Source organism: Anser brachyrhynchus (assembly GCF_964034855.1).
Source record: "Anser brachyrhynchus genome assembly, chromosome: 4".
Lineage (NCBI taxonomy): Eukaryota > Metazoa > Chordata > Aves > Anseriformes > Anatidae > Anser > Anser brachyrhynchus.
Genome location: NC_137698.1, coordinates 66940280 through 66957408, shown reverse-complemented (window position 1 = coordinate 66957408; position 17129 = coordinate 66940280). Strand labels below are relative to the sequence as shown.

General features: G+C 43.7%; 1 protein-coding gene across 1 annotated transcript; it reads right to left on the bottom strand.

The window, feature by feature from the left end:
• Positions 1–11896: 11896 nt before the first annotated feature.
• Positions 11897–15681, bottom strand: S100P (S100 calcium binding protein P). Its single transcript, XM_080592242.1, has 2 exons — positions 15483–15681; positions 11897–12310 (listed from the first exon to the last, which is right to left on the bottom strand). Exons 1-2 carry the CDS (start codon positions 15618–15620, stop codon positions 12161–12163), a joined length of 288 nt encoding a protein of 95 aa, XP_080448368.1. The 5' UTR covers positions 15621–15681; the 3' UTR covers positions 11897–12160.
• Positions 15682–17129: the final 1448 nt, after the last annotated feature.

The window sequence follows — 17129 nt, the reverse complement described above, 5'->3', positions numbered from 1 at the left end:
CACAGTGTATCCCTGCCAGGGGAAGAAGTATGGTCTTTAAATATAAAAGCAGATTTATTACATGAGAAAAATGCAGGGTGCATTTTGGGTGCATTTTGTCAGTATGTTTTTAATACTTTCAGAGGAAAAATATTTTATTACCGCAGCAGTTGCCAAGTCAACTGCTGCTTCTCAGCCATCCCTGAGGAGGGGACAGCGTGTCACCTGGGTGTGGGCAGTGGCTGAGGGCAATGACAGCAGTTTTTTAATCACATATCACCAGTTTTAATATAGCACAGATTTTCAGCAGTTATTTACAGGTTGTTTTATGACCCCCGTGATGCGACTCTGGATATATTTTTATTTCTGGTGGACAAGAGCTCATGCTTTTCACCATTTTGTTATTCTCAATCAGATGCTCCAAAAATGCACCAAAAGCAGACTCTTGAATTACCACAGCATAGCCCATGCTGCTGGTGATGGGATAAACCCAGTGGTCCCTTCCTCGCTGCCTCAGAAGGCCATCCTGGCTGTTCAGCCACCATACCCATTCTCAGGTTTCAGGCTGTATTGCCAGGGCTTCTGGTGCAACCTCAACCAGGTGAAGTGCCTAAGGACTTTTTAAAGCCCATACCAAAGTAGAAAAGCTTGAGCTGTATAACCATACCAGTTAATCTTTGAGATGCAATTTATTCCAGTAGGCGCAGGCATTTGCTGTTGTTTTATTGTCTGCCTTCTTATTTATGATCCTTATCCTCATACTCAGCACTAGAAATTGCATCTCTAACTCTTCTCTATGTCAGCCTGAAAGAGTCTTTACAAAATTTTCTGTTCTACTTTCTGTTGCTATAACCTGGCTTTGCAAGACAAAACTTCTATTCCTGGATGACCATGGGGTGCAAATGCTGGGCTCCCCCTAGGAGCTTCCCAAATATCCAGCTTTAGGAGTTTCTCCTCTTAGTATCTTTGCTCTCCTGCAGAGAGGAGTCCCTTCCTCTGAGCATGGCACGACAAGGACAACTATGTTCTGCTAAGCCTTCAGCAGCCCCCGGTCATGCTCTCCCTCTTTTTGTGTTTGATAGAATATCATCATCAGCAACAACAATGTGTTTTAAAAAGACATTCAGTCACCTGTCCATGGCAGAACTGAAGACAGCAATGCAGTATAATTGATGAAACTTACGGATGCTACCAGGAAGCTCTTCTCTCACCCTTCTGAAGCTTCAGTTCACTGAGCCTAGCACGCATAAACATGTGCCTGTAATTCTTTCTCCTCTTATATAGAGGAAAAGAATTAAATTGCTTTTCCTTTTGCTTTAAAAAAAAATCTGACTCAGGAAAAAAGAAAAAAAGCACAGAGAATAAGGAACATCCAGTCTGCTTTCCTCAATTTCTCTGCAAATCTCCTGTGCGTGAACCAGGGGAATAAACTGAGAGTTTGTTTTCATCCAACTTCTTTTAGCACTTAAGTTTGCGCAGTATATATTGCTCTGTAGTGAATGTGCTCACTTATTACTGGGTATCTCCTCTTCCCTAAAATATTACAGAAAGCAATACTGTAAGCAGTAAAAGCATAGTGCAACAAAGACCTATGGAAAAGAGGTTATCTTTGCCCCTAGCTTTATGCCGGGGTTGGGATAAGTGGGCTTGAGAGAGCATTGAGAGAGGAGGGAAAAGGTACAGGAAAAATCTTCGGCCATGTCAGTTTTGGGATTGCTACTACCCAAGTTTGTTTAATGTTCCATTCTTTTCTACCCCCCCCCCTTTTTTTTTTTTTTCCAGCGAGCTGTTTTTTTTTTTTTTTTTAAATCACACGAATAAGAGGATTGTAGATGATGGGCTCTCTGGGAAAATAACCAGCTTCTATTGCTCAAAGTAGGCATGATTATGCACTATTCCTTCAGGTACCTGACTGAAAACAGTGCCTGTTCACATGCATATACCACAAAAGCCTGTGCACATGTAGAGTCTGGGAATTAGGGAAAGAAGGGAAGGAAATCACGGATGGTTGGCCTTTCTGACCATAACAGTCACTTCAAGCCCTGGTTTCTCATTAGTTGACAAAAGGGAAGGGAATGTAAGGAAAAATTTGAAGTATCCCATCAAAGTTTTGAGGGACACGACATTGAAAGAAGTCCTCTGTTACACAGTGGTGGGGACAGTTTCTGTTTTGTGGAGGGAAAAACCAGGGGGTTGACCCATGGGGTGGCTGCTGAACAGTAAAGAAACTCTTCCCCTTTCTGATTAATTTCAACATTCTGCTCTGAATATTAGAAAGTACTTTTGCAACAGATGTTTCATGGGGAGAAACCTCTTTAATCCCTTCCTTCAGGCTAAATAGCTTTACAAAATCCTCCCCAGGGCTTTGATAACCCAGTAAAAATAACAGCTGAGCTACAGATGATCACTAATCTTGCTGTATGCGTTCGATCACAAAATGGACGGCCAGTAATTTCTCACATGTAATGGGTTTTTGCTTAGATATGACATAAGTTGAACTTTTAAAATCTCCTGATACAAATTAAGAAATTAGAAGATTGACTATGTGCTTGGATCAAACATAAACCACTTTCAATAACAGCAAGATGAATATGGGATCTACCAGGGCAAATTATTTCAGGGCTGGCATAAGATTGAGTTAATGTGATTTAACAAGGAAATAAAACATAACTCCATAAGATTAGAAAAAAATAATTACTTCTGTGTCCCGAATGATATATTCATATTGGGATCTATTTTGAATGAATACCACAGTCACTGGGAGCAATAAGGCCAGAGTTAGACCAGCACTGAGTAGTTCTCAAAATCCCAGCCATGAGAACTGTTAAAGGACATATAAGCAACTAGAGACGCATAACGATACTATTAACATTCTTTACTTATCATGCCATAGTGCCTGGAGCCTTAAGTTGGGAATCTAAACCTCCTTGCAGCTAGGCATTATGTGTAAATTAGAGCAGACTTCTTTAAATTAATACAAAATACTATGTTTAGAGACTGATACATATTAAGAAATATGTATTCCTTGTGCCTCCGTCTATGACTCTGCCAATCAGAATTAATAACACCCTGAACAGAGATTTTTAGGTGCAAAATCAGCAGCAGCTTGTGGTTTGCCAAGAGCCAGGTAGCCACCGGCTTTTGGTTCTGCAGCTCCTGCAGTCACGTGGCTCCACCAGCATCTAAATTGTTTCTAAACTTAGATTATTTTTAAAAGGAAGTTCAGCTTTGCCCTTTATTTCATTTAGCTTTGCTGCTTTATGTAGGTCAGTGGCCGGCCTGGTGGAGAAAATAGTCCTTGATCTTGCAGCAGAAGCTGGTCTGGAAAGAAAATGAAGGCTCAGGACTTTGTTGGAAGGGTTTTGTTAAGTGGAGCCCAAACCTGTTGGCACAGCTGTTAATTGTAATTCCTGGGCTTTTAGAAGGCCGTAGTCAATGTCTGCTAAAACTGCCTGTCTTGGGCAGAGTTTCTCACTTATTCTGGGGCCCTGTCCTACTCCACATGTCCTGAAGCATTTGCTTTCAGGATTTTCCAGGGAGGACCGGGAAGACAAAGCCCTCTCCTGCCCCGCGCGTCAGGGTAGAGTTGACTGCAGGACACCAAGGCCACCACCTTCTGTCCTTCAGCTGCTGGCTCTGCGTAACACTTCTTTGCCTATGGCCTGTGCAAATGAATACACTTTTTGTATCTGGACAACAATAAAAGAACTTGATCCTGGACAGAAATTATACCTACTGTCTCAGTTCAAGAGTCTGTCTCAGAGCCCTCTTGAGTGGAGACAGAGTCCCTGGTGGATGATGACAAGGCTAAGGCCTTGTCATCTCTTTGGGGATGGGGTGTGGGTGATTCAGGTGTCTGAGAGGCAAAAGCAAAGCTAAACTGGCTTTGCTGAGAGTCCTGCAGTGCTTCTGAGAAGGTCAGAGGCATCAGTGCAATGTAGACATAGTCTGCATGTGCTTTCAAACCTGCAGCATGCGTAACAATATGTTACTTCAGAGGCACCGTCACCTTCAAGGAAGGACATGAGGAAGGGTCTATTCGTGGCCTCTGCCTATTTCCTCAAGACGATGCAGCAAAAAAGTGCTGCCTTAGCATTCGCTATGTCAACTTTAAATATAGCCATTGGAACCTATTTTCTTTCTTTTATTCTTCTCCCACTGTCTTGATCTTTTCTTTTCCTTTGTAATCCCAATGCATTGTTCTCACTTGAGATCCTGAGCTGATGGCTTGTTTGCTTTCATTGTCAGTTTTTGCTTCCCATTTCACTGCTGTTATCCTTCATTTGTACTTTGAAACAAAGGCAATATGTAAATTGAGAACAAATGATATCCTATAACAAAGCCTCTATAGCTCTTTTGTTTGTTATCATGAATCTCTTCCATCATCCCATGGTGTTGACAAGTTGCAAAACCTACTGCTCTTTGCTGTCAGTTGGGACTGGGGACCCAGCACTTTTTCCAAATTGCTTTCAGAGCTTTTTCCAAGCAAGGATCTTAATCCCCACATCTTTCTGTCAAGGCCTGTGCCTTGTTTGATGACGGTACACCAGCTTTCCTGCAGGCTGTGAGGAGGAGGGCCGCCACCTCTGATCCCCAGGTACAGCTGACATTCGGTGCTGACAGAAGAGGCCATGTGGTTACAAAGCGGGACACTTACCAGATCTGTACTTTCTCCTTTCCTTCTTATATTCTCTTCTAGGTGTGCTTCAGTACAGCATACTTGACAAAGATTAAAAGAAAAGTTTCAAGAGGAGGTATATATTTATTGTAAAATATCTAGACAATTTCTGATTTATTTTTTCAATGTTATAGGAAGCCCAAGTCTTCAAAAAAATAATAAAAGAAATACAGTGACAGGCACCACTGAACGGTAAATACCCTAAGCATAGTTTAAATCATGTTTTTTTAGAGATTATCCTCCTTTCAAAGAACAGGTAGATTTTAAAAAGTGGCAGAGGTCACAGCACAGGTTACACAGCCCAGCCACTGGTAGCCACCCCTAAAACCTTTGGTTTAAAGATGACCTCCTTGAGTTACAGAGAAGTCTGGCGGTGGGAGAGCATGCAGCACAGCTGGGTCTCTGTCCCAGCTTGGGGCCAGTTCAAAGCAGCTTTTTGGGGACCTGAAATTCCTGTGGAGGAGAATTTCAGCCCAAAAGTGGGTTGCAGGAGGAGACCCAAAAGGACCATGGACTGGCTTGGTGGAGGGCAGCACCACACTCATTATCCCCAAATAATTATTAAATGGATTATTAAATTAATTATTAAATGGATAACTTGAATAGATCGTTAAAGCTACTGAACTGACTCTTGAAGAGCTATCCTTCCCTAATCAAACGTACCAGGAAAATGAAATGGTTTATCCTGCTTTCATTAACGTTGAGCTCCGCAGAAAAGAGGCTGCCTGCAGAGAGATCTCTTGCTTATACTTCTGTAGATGATATTCCACAGAATGAAAGTTAACATTGCTTCATCTTTATTGCTGTAAAACTGGGAGGGCTTGCAAAAGCAAGCCTAAAGCACAGCTTTATCTGAACCATGATGCAAACCGGTCCATTAATAAAGTAATTGGGCATAGCTTGAGCAAATTGGAAGCAAATGTTGCTTATATTCAGCTACTAACATGCTCCTTCTCTGAGGACTGAAAGATGGAGCTGACAAATTGTACTGGCTAAACTGCAAGTCTAAATTGCAGCCTCCTAGATCAGGAGGAGGACAGCTCTTTTGCTTGATTTTGGGGGGCTTAGCAGGGGAGAAACGCTCCAGTTTGCTATTTACAACATAAGCCACCAAGCAGCAGTCCCTCCTATGCTGGGATTGCGCTCATCCCTGCCAAAACCAGGCTAAAATCCTCCTGCTGTTGACATTACAGCTGAGAATGGTACCAGTGCACAGCTTTCAGCCCCGATGCCTTTGACTTGGGAGCAGGAGGTGGCACTTGGTGGGGACCCAGCTCCACGTTTAACCAAGCATTCGGCAGGAGAGGGACCAGAGCAGCTCTGCGCCTTCCCTTGCTCCCAGCCCCAACCCCAGGCAAGGCATACATCTTTCCCCCGACTACAGATCCCTCAGAGGACAAATCTGACATCACTCCTGGTTTACTTGGGATTTAGGATTTACGTCAGATCCTCTCCAGCTCCCCTCCAGCTGCAGGCCTGGGCTTTCTCTTTCTCTAGCTGTTTCATTTGGGAAGTAAGTGATGGGGAAGAAGAAGCTGTTTCCGTCATGGGAGACCAAATATGCATTTCAGCCCGGCCTTAGTCCCTCCAGGAAGAGCAGCCGAGGGCACAGGGTCTCTGGCCTTTTACCTCTTCTATGGCTTTTACTGCTCAGCCTTTTAAATCTGTTAACTCGCACTGACAGATAAAAGGTCCCATGGAGTGTATGGGACGACTGAACCAGCTGAGGTCAGTACAGGTGAGGATGTTAATTCAGAAACATAAAAATAACTTTTGTGATGCATTGGTGGCTTCCAGAACACCTAGAGCTGAAACTGCTTGGTCAAAGCAGAGCAGACTTGAATTACAGAGCAGGGTCTGGAAATGAGGAGAGAGAAGGGAGCTATAATCACTGGAGTGATGATTTAGAGGCGTTAAGAGACAACAATTTTTTGAACATTAAAATGTTTCCAAAGCAAACCCACAATCCTAGGATTTCCAGTCTTCGTCAGACTTAAACCCCTGTAGGTAGCAAGGCTAAAACCGTGCAGTGAGCTGCAGGCTGCTGCAGGCTCCGTGCTGGTGCTTACATCCTGGGGAGGAGGCTTCTGGTGCTCCCAGCACATCTCTGCTCAGCTCTCTTACCCGTTCCTTTTCAGGAACCTTTTGTTCCTTCTGTATGCAACAGTCAATAGCTACCTAATGCTTCAGAGACCTACTTCTGCCTGTCATAAAACAAAAGAAATTGTTATTGGCAATTGTGTCAAAGTGGGAAGCTATAAAATCATGAGGAAAAAAATTCTATGCATTTATTTGGATGTAATGTTTACTAGGCAAAATTAAGCCTATTTATAGTCTATTCTTTTGCCTAGTCCTGCAGCATTATACGATGTATGCACCTATTTATCACCTGCTGGAGAGCAGAAGAGCTGCGCCCATAAAAACTTAAGTTTTCTTTCTCAAGGTTCTCAAAGGTTTTCAGGTACAGGAGTGAAAATAAAAATGTTGACTAGGGGGAAAAAAAAAAAAAAAGGAATGAGTCTAGGGAAGAAAATGGCCTGAAAAAGCCATATAAAAGCACAGTCAGTTAGGTGCTGTAATGACTAATTTCCAGGTGGGTGGCTCAGAGAGCAGGCTGCAGAAACCTGGGCTAAGCACCAAGGCTCTGCTCCCAGCACAGAGGAGAAGTGTCTCAGAAAGGGGCCCCCAGGCACGAGTACGTCCATCGGGGACCATGCAGGGAGCACAAGATGGTGGGTAAGGTCTCAGAGGACACTGCGAACATGAAACTTCTTCAGCAAAAGAGAGATCTGGATCCTTCCTTCCAGGTATCTGAGCAGGAGTCAGCTTGTTGGTATTTAAGAGCTTCCTGGAGCACTGCACACACCCGGGGACGGGGATGTGCTGGCAGGACTTTGCTGAGTCAAGCATCACCCACCATGTTACACCACCTTACAGGGGTGACCATCTACTCTGAGCTGGAGGAGAAGGAGGAGGAGGACGATGACGATGATGACGATGATGACGATGATGAGGATGAGAAGGAGGAGATGCCTCCTACTCTGCTGAGATCCTTCCAGCCTGCTGCATGGCTCTAGAGAGAGGGACGGAGCTGGAGTGTAGCTCAGCCCTTCAGTGGCTTAGGAACTCACCTGGCAAAGACTTTTAATTGTGCCAGATGTCTGTTTTAAGTAGTTACTGATTAAAATATAAAATCTGACCCTACAGGCTATGCAGACCCCCCTGCACTGCTGGCAAAATACTCGATCTGCCAGGCTACAGAGATGTGCTGCTTCTCATCTGCCCTTGTTCAGGCCTTACCTGTCTCTTGTGCAAGAGGGGGAGCAGGTGGCAGGTACCCCGATGCTAGCCCTGATCCTGCAATGTAGTGCACTCAGCTGACACGTGTGGGTTTCACCTGAGGAAAGACTTGAATGCAATTTCCCAGCTCTTACAAGGGTGTTTTACCATGAGACTATTGCATAAAAGACAGGTAACATCTCCTCCTCCTCCTCCGCCACCTCCTCCTCCTTCTCTACTCACTTTTATATGGAAACAGGGAGCTAAAGTGTATTTTGTAAAGGGCTTGATCTTGGCAATGTAGGTCAGGTGTTGAAGGTACATGTTGCCAGCGTGGCATGCTCAGATACGCAGGGGGAGAGAAGTGTCCGGTTTCAAGCCCCAAACTGGGCTTACTGGGAAGACAAACAAAATGCTTGCCTGGGTGATGTATTTTTTTCCATGAATCCTTATTTTTCTCCATGATCATTTTGAAGGTAAAATAATGAGGGATCTTCTCAGGCAAAACCACGAGGTAAGTGTCTTCAGGGTTAGGTAGCATTATGCCGATTGTGTATCTCCTGTATATACACTTCCATTTTTAAAACTGACAAGGCTTAGCAGAACCCCAAAAAATCTCAAAATAGCAAATATTTATACTGGAGTATCTTAATCTCTTGAAGGTATTTATTGTTAATGTAAACGTATATTGTTCTGTGGAAGGAAATAAAAATACCTATTGGCTGGTTTGCTGCTTAGCTGACTTTCTGAGCCCTGCCTTTATAAGCCTTGTCTAATTTGAAACTCACCACAAATTATTTCCCAAATCTTTATTTGTAATACTTTTTCTTCCCATATCTTTTATTTTCTGTTAACATAACTAAGCCAAACGTGCTGCCAGCATCTTTTAGCTCATATTTGCTGAGCTGCTGTTTATCTTGTCGTTTTCGTTCCCTTAAAGCTGCCTTACACTGTTTCTTAAATGATCTCGTCCTACATAATACTTGGGCCTAAGAGCTAAGATTAATCTGTAGGTAGAAAAACAGGTCTAACATCTCTGCAACTCAAATTCTGAATTATAAAAGTTAATCCAGGGAAGGAAATGCATGGCACATTCTGGGTAGATGTGGAGGAAATTAATAGTACTGGGGAAGAAAATCAGTGGATTGAAAGATATTAAAGTGACTCTACCGAAATGCTTTTAGGTTGAATAATATATTCTGAAAAGTCACTTTTGTTCTATGCTAAGGTGGGAGCTATATGTTAATTTCTTTTATTCCTGGATCATTTTCTCTTTGAGGTGTCATCAGTTGAATTTTCAGTACTACATTGAAATGAATATTCATCACAGAGTTAGAGCTTTTGAAAGATCTGCAGGGGGAAAGAAAAAAAAAAACAAATGCAAAAAAACACAACACAAACCCCCCAAACCCTTTTCGTCCCTCTCTCTGCAGCAGTGAACACGGGAGGCTCCCTCTGGTTCTCCGGCCAGCCTGCAGCCCTGGAGCAAGCAGGGCTCTGCACTCCCAGGGCTGCTCCTGTAGCTCTCCAGGTATCCCCACGGTGGGACCGTGGGACCTGATGGGAGTTAAACACAAACCTAAGGGTTTACAGGACTGGGGGCTGCAGGAGCAACGAGAAAAATGATATCCCACTCATTTCCTAGCATGCCTGAGTTGGTGGTGAGAGAGAAAGCTCAGGTCCTCCCCCACAAAAGGCAGCGTGCTTTAGCTCAGCACAGTGCTAGGATTTAGGGTGTTTCACAGTCTGGGGGGGGGGGTGATGGGTCAAAAAGAATTTAGCTTTGTGCTGTGGCCAAGCGGAGTAAAGCCAGCCTTCAAATGTCCTACAAACACAGGTAAAACCTCAGAAAAATGGGAAAAGGAGCAAAATGGAATTAGAGAGTGAGTGCAGTTGTGAGGCTAGCAGACACCAGAGGCAGGGAGTTTAGGAAATAAGAGTGCAATTTGGGGTAAATTACGGTATTGCTCATAATGGGATACGGCTCTCACCACTGAACAGTGCGTTCTTTAAAATTAGAGACAAAATGGAGTAATCAGGTGAATCTCTTGGCTGACAGGACAGCTTTTCACCTGTGTGCTCTTTAACAGATGCGTTTGAAAGGAGATTGCGGTGGTGTTTGGAACTGTGCTGCGGTGATTTCCGCAGGGACCCGAGCCTGGCAAGGGGCAGCACTCCTTGGGTGGCTGCAGGGTGCAGCAGCGCCCAGGAGAGGCAGGGCCTCCGCAGGGCTCGCTGAAATGCCCACTGCGGGCGAATTGTCCCGCTCTCCGTGGGATGTACAGCGAGGATTCAGAGAGGAGAGCGCCACGGCGCAAAGCGCCCTTGCGGGATTTTTTGGGTCTTACCACCACTTCTTCAAATTCTGCCTCAGCCGTGATGTAGTTTTGGACCCAGCCGGTACTGAAAAGGCCGCGTGTAGTGCCACACAGTGGTAAAAAAATATAGTTTCTGTGGGGATGGATGTTGTGAAGCAATGCAGAGGAAACCTTTCAGATACTAATGCTAAATGATAAAAGGAAAAATACATTTTGAAAAATAAATTAACGAACACCAATCAGTCGGTGACAACTGAATTTCCTCACCTGAGGATGGTTTATATAGCTAGCTACTCAGCCATGCTCTACATGAAATTTTCCTCTGTAAATACCTCTGAATATGTAATATTCATATAATTCATAAATGATAATCAACTGCCTTTAACAATGAGGAAAGTGCTTTTCTCAGGTGAGCCCTGACAAAGCAGTGAGCGAGGGGATCCTGGGCTCTGCCAGCCTGGCAAGGGCTGAGCTGCACAGCCGTCAGCAGGTGGGGCCGTACTGCATTAGAGCTGTGAAGATGCCTCAAACAAACGCAATAATATGGAGAAAAGGCTGATTTTTGACCCCTGGCTTGGCAAGAATTGTGTGCCTTTTCATATATAGTTCAGTTTCATAGTTGTCTTGCTTGGGTAGTGCAGAGAAAAGATCGCTGCTGCCAACAAAGCAAGTAGTGGTACTCCTGCAGGAGTGATGCATGAGATGTACTTGTCTCTGGGACCTCAGCACCCCCCCGAGTGTCATCCAGCATGACCAAAATGACGTGGGGACAGACGTCAGGCCCTTGCTCTAAATGTTGTGTTGTGTGAGCTCCGTCCGTAGCGGCACTGGAGCGGGGACACATCCTTGCGGTCCCTGGGGCAGGGGACAGGCACACACGCACGTAAAGACAACACCTGCACCCACTGCAGGTGGCTGCGGTGCCTGGTGTGGTGCTGGCGTGAACACTGGGCACATGTGGCGAGGGGAGCAAGGGGAATGTGGGGCTTGGGGTCCTGCCAGCGGCTGGTAGGGACTGAGGGGAATCAGGGGAATCCCGGCCTCTGGATGGAGATTGCTTGATCCCACCCAGTGATGGGGAAGAGAAGGGCAGCCCCTTTCCTGAAGCAGCCGGCTGTCACAGCCAGCAATGTGCATTGGGACCCTGTGCCCGAGGTGTTAGGAATGAAGTTTTAGGTGGTGCTTGCACCATTTAGTTGGTAGAGCCAACTGAGGAACGAAAGGTGGCTAGGCAAAAGGACCACCTAAAACAGCCCGAAGTAATCCAATAGGCCCAAACTTCTCTCAGCGGCTTCCCTAAAGGATGAATACACTTCAGCATATGCCCACCTACACAGCATTATGAATGGGTAAAACCTGTGGCTTAGCTTCAGCCTTACTCAGCGTTATTTCATGGCTGGGTGGGGCTTTGGGCAGCCTGGTCGGGTGGGTGGTGTCCCTGCCCATGGCAGGGGTTGGAACTGGATGATCTTTAAGGTCTTTTCCAACCCTCCATGGTTCTATGGTTGCATTGTGCACCCCTATCTACCTTGCAACTGCACGGCAATATCACTATACTGGTACAAGGGCCTTATTTGTAATAGGAAATAAATCCATATGAGCTCGGAGAGGCAGTTTACCGCCCTGCCTGGGATGGATATTGAGCCTTTTGGTTAAGAACAGCATTTCAAAAAGCAGAGAAAGAGAAAAACTGCTCCACACTTGTTAGTGGGACCCATTAAGCCCAGGCTCTTCCACAAAGGAGTGGATTTTAGCATTCAAGACAGGGATGTAAGCACAGGAGGATTTATTTTTACAGCCCAGCATGCTTGTAAACTGCAGCGCAGTACATGGAAGGGTTGACAGGATCCATAGCATTAGCATATGGAGCACAGGCAAAGACAGTGTCTTCTGAGCATTTCGACAACTATTTGGCTGCTTTCTGCTCAAAATATTTATGACAGCAGCAAGTCAGAGCTGCCACAAAGATGACAAATTCTTTGAAGTCCACTTGGAAATCACCATTTTCATCCAGATTCCTGAAGACTTTATTGATAGCAACCTTGTCCTTCCCTGTCTGCAAAAGAAAAGCAGCAGGCTGCAGTGGGAGGCTACACAAAGCCCAGAAGCATCACAGGGAGCACGCAGAGGTCAGGGGCTTTGGCTGGCACTGGGGACAAGTTTGTGTGTGTGCTGGTGGCATCCCCATGCCAAGGGTGCTAAAGGTCTCAGCAAGCACATCGCCTCCAGCTAAAGGCACGCTCCTGGCTTTATTGCACCCGGGAGCTGTGGCCACGCACCAGCACGGAGGAGCACATTTTCTACCTTTAACACAGCCTTCATCATGGTTAAAGCTGCACCGTGCAAAGCCCTAAGGACACTGCACAGCTGAGTTCAATGCACATTCCCCACCTGCTCCCTTGAAGGTCTTTACAGCCTAGAAAAAGCCAAAACGATGCTTTCCTGGGGGCAAATGTCAGACGTAAGCTTCAAGCACTGCCATTCCAGCAAGGCTGCGGGCAGCCCGAGCAGTGCCAGGGTGCTCCCTGGGCCCGGGCAGCAGGCATCACAGGCAAAAACATTAGAAAACAAACTTTATTCCTTCCAACTTGGTATCTTTCTGCCTGCCTCACCAGTCCAGTCCATCGTGAGGATGATATTAAGGAAGACAATGGCCAAGTAAAAAGATATATATATATATGTGTATACATTTTGACAAAATAAAAAAAGGTTTTTCTAGGAAATCTCACAGGAGGTCTTTTTTGGCTTGAGTCCCGGCACTGATCGACTCCAATTTTAGGAAAAACGCAGTTTGAAAAACAAACAGGTGATGGCAGTAGAGACCCACGTAACATAGGACATTACCGCTGGACTTTTCTTGAAGCTAAACAAACCCAAATCTGCTATTATAATCGAAAGAAAATATAAAAACTTTCGGAAATGTTCAAGGAATTTACAGGATTGACTACCTGAACTGAAACCTGGGGGCACTGCTTGATCACGGTCGAATTAAATATTGCATTCTGTAATTTCATGTTTCACTTAAAAAATGTGCACCTTTAGATCCCGAAAAGTTGAAGCAGTTGCCCAGATTGATTGATGAATGTGTCTGGAAAATTCTATTCCTTTTCAATCATCAATTTTAAATTTATAAGCGCATATTTAAAACTATTCAGTGAAGCACATGAACTTGTTTTTACTTCTGAATTTTACTTCTGATGTGGGAATTTTTATTTTTTTTCAAACTCTTTATAACCTAGTCCAACCCTTCAGTCCTGTGACATGGATTTACTTCTGCTTCTGATTGACTCAAGAGCTTTCCAGGCAGTTGTGAGCTCTGCTAGTTGTAACTAATCCTAAAACCAGAAATATTAATATAAACCAGGTATATTTAAAGGACCCCCTTTCTCAGAACATTCTTGAAAAAAAAAAGTCAGTAAAATGCAGGTAAAACAGTAACGTTTTTTTTATTTTCCTGAAATCAGATTTATATTCTCCATTGCTTTCCTGCAGTTATTAGTTTGCAAAACAGGGCATTGTTGTTTCAAATTTCTTTTTTTAAAAAGTATTTTTTTCTAATACTAATATTTTTTTTTCTTTTCCTTTTTATTTTCATTTTTCTTTGCCTTTCCCTTTTTATTTCTTTCCCTTTCCCTTTTTATTTCTTTTCCTTTCTTTTCTGTGCCTTTTTTTCTTTTCTTTTTCTTTTTCTTTTTCTTTTTCTTTTTCTTTTTCTTTTTCTTTTTCTCTTTTTCTTTTTTTTTCTTTTTCTTTCTTTCTTTTTTTTTTTTTTTTTTTTTTTCTCTAGAATAAGTAAAGATGGGAAATGGAGATGGAGACTAAAAGATGATAGCACATTTAGCTAATTACCCTCCTGGAAAATGCTGATCTGTTTCCAGCAATTTCAGGAAGTAGTTAGGGCTGGAAGAGCAGCTGCGTGCAACCGGAGCAGGTGGTGCCCTGCCAGCAAAGGTACCCAGGGCCGGCCCTGAGCATCATCCCATTCAGCTGTCATTGGGGCAGGGGCTCCCCAGCTCTTCATAGGCCAAACGTCAAAAGTCAAGTTTTTATAATATATACCCCTTTATAATTATGTTTTGTTGTTGTTGCTTGTTGTGTTTTGTTTTTGATTGTCTTCATGTGGAGACACTATGACTAGCATGCAAGTCCAAGACCAGGAACAGGACACTTACTATGAATCTTTTGGGTCACAACCACTGATCTAAAATAATGTCAGAGACATTTTCTTCTATTCACGCAGAGCCATCCAGATTTTTATTCTGAATATCGCATCTGTATTTAATTTGTGAGTCATAAATCCAGCAGGCATGGATTTCATACCATAATTTCATGCAGCTTGCTTGTAAAGAGACTAACTCATATCAAGTACTGTCCGCAGTGCCCTGAAGTAGTTGTTAAAAAATTGAATTATACAGGATAAAAAAAGTGGTAGCTACATTTGGAACATTTGGCTCTAGATTTTTGCATTTAAGAAGAATAAGTGGACGGACAAATAAATGTTAGTCGTGAGTGCAAAGATCAAGACTTTAAAAAACATTTTCTAGATTTTTTAGTGAAGGGAAGCAAATAAAAAACAATTGAAAAGGAAAAGCATTTTGTCTCCTAGGCAATGAAAGCTTTTGCTATAATGTACTAAGAATTCTGAATACCTATCTAGAGAAATTATATATATACATATAAACTATTTAAATGTACATGATGCTTACATGCAAACCTGCGATGTAAAATACTTTTTCAGGCCTTTTACTATTAAAGGCAGATGTTAAACAGTTTGCTCTGAGTTCATCTGTTGTTCTTTGTGTTTATGCGTCCTTTTTAAGCGCATACTGAGTATGTAAATATGAATACCTAGGGAAAGTAAGTGTAAGATTCTGCATCTCCAGTCAAGATCTTCACTTGCTGACAAGATAATCACCTTTGCAGCAGCTGTGACATCGCATAAGATTATAAATCCGGGAATAAAAAGTAGATTAATTCTGAAGACAAAAGCCAACCTATTTCAAAGCCGTGGTCCTGACAAATTGAGTGATGAATTCGGTAAATGGAGAATAGCTCTGATTATCAGAATCAGTTTTACATTTACTCCATTTTTAGTCAGGTGGTGTATTTTAAAATGTTTCTACAAACAACTGCATGTTTCTGGATGCAACTTCCCCTGTAATGTGTAACAGCTATGCAGCCTGTGGCCCTTGCCATTATACAGAAATTATGCCATGCTCTTCTCTTACTGAGAGGAAGTTTGGGAGCTCTTTTTCAAGGAGGGTTTTCAGTTCTGCTTTGGTGAGGGTTTGTGTGTTGTCTTCCGTCTTTGCATACTTGTCAAAGACAGCCGTGGCCATTCCCATCGCGGTTTCCAGCTGGGACATACCACTGCTGGGGTCTGGCTTTCTCCTCAGCAGGAACAGCCTCGGGTCTCTTTTGAAGGACGGAGACTGGCCTTATTGGAGGTGCTTTATGCCCCTGTCCCGTCCAGTGGTTGCTCACCAGAGGGACAGTTATCAGTCAGCAAATACCCATGCCGAGTGCCGCTCGGGGTACTGCACGCCTCAGTACTGACAGCTCTTCACAGCTCCAGCATTATCGTGCCGGAGTGGCTGGCACAAAACGCACTGGACCCACGTTGCTCAGTCTCCAGCTGCTGCCTACACACAGCAGAGGACATTACATGGAAGTGGAAGCTCAGGTGGCAGAAGGTGACCAGGTATAGCTACACTCAACAGGGAACAGGTTAAAACTTCTGTCCAGGCAGCAGGGTCACCCTACTGAATGCCAGGCAGCTACACTAAACATGCAGGAGCTCACTGAAGGTGTGTTATGTCTATCCTAGAAGTAAGTGGACGCAGTGTGAGAAAATGATTTGGGGGAACCTCTCAAAACTAGGGCACTGTGCATGAATAGCCTGATGCATCCCATGGTGAAACGTTCTCTGTAGAAGACCCTGATTACGGCTTCCCAAAATTAAGGCTGAATTTGGATGTCTTTGGGTGTACCTCTGCATATGTGAAGGTAAGTTTCCAGTTGTGTCATGCTACAAAGAAATTAGCCAAAATTTGTTTTTAATTGAGAAGAATTTTAAAAATTAACTCTTCTGACAGACAGCTGTGGCCACTTGTTCATCAGACAAAATGTATTCTGTGACATTTATGATGCCTCAGAGCAAGCCGACACATCACAAATATACGTAAAACTAGTACCTCCTTGAAAGAAACAACAGCATGATTTTCCTTCTTATGTTCCCCAGTAACTGATTTGGTATCTTCTGGAAAACCACTGCAATGTCTCAAGCTGTGTGCTTTATTCAAACAGTTCGCAAGAGCTGTTTGTTCCCATGGCTTCAACCTTATGACACAGTTGCAATTGATTTGCATTAAATGGGTAATGGTTTTCGGTAAAGTTTGAAGGTTTTTACATTAAAGTGCCTGTTGAAACCTGTGGTTTTCCTCAGAAGAAGGAAGAAGGAGAAAGCAAACAATGAGGCCTCACCAGCAATGAGCATCGTCTGGTGTTTGTATGCACACGCAGTGTCAATCACTGGTGCTCTGAGGGCCAGGAACTTGTTGCTTGACACACATCCGTAACATCAATGTTAAACATGGCCATTGGAGAGAAATCAGTTCCTCCCTCTGGAAGAAACCCCAACAAAATCAGGTGTCTACTTCACTCATTCTTATGACTTTGGATCATTTTCATCCCTGTTAGTAACACACACAAAAAAAAAAAGTACCCCAAAAAGACAGAGAGGGGGAGACCATCAGCTTCAGCCAATAGGGTATGTCTTTATGGCCACACCTTTTTCACATAACCCAGCAGAAAAGTTATCCTCATTCTTGACCCACTTTTCTGTGCGAACAAAGGTGACGCAGTTTTTGAGGAAG

What these genes read in the sequence shown, in the direction of transcription:
- S100P (XM_080592242.1), bottom strand. Translation starts at nt 15,620, where the DNA reads ATGTCCCAGCTGGAAACCGCGATGGGAATGGCCACGGCTGTCTTTGAC. An exon ending in AGCTCCCAAACTTCCTCTCA is followed by an intron (nt 12,311 to 15,482) that starts GTAAGAGAAGAG and finishes TTTCTTTTGCAG; the next exon opens with ACAGGGAAGGACAAGGTTGC.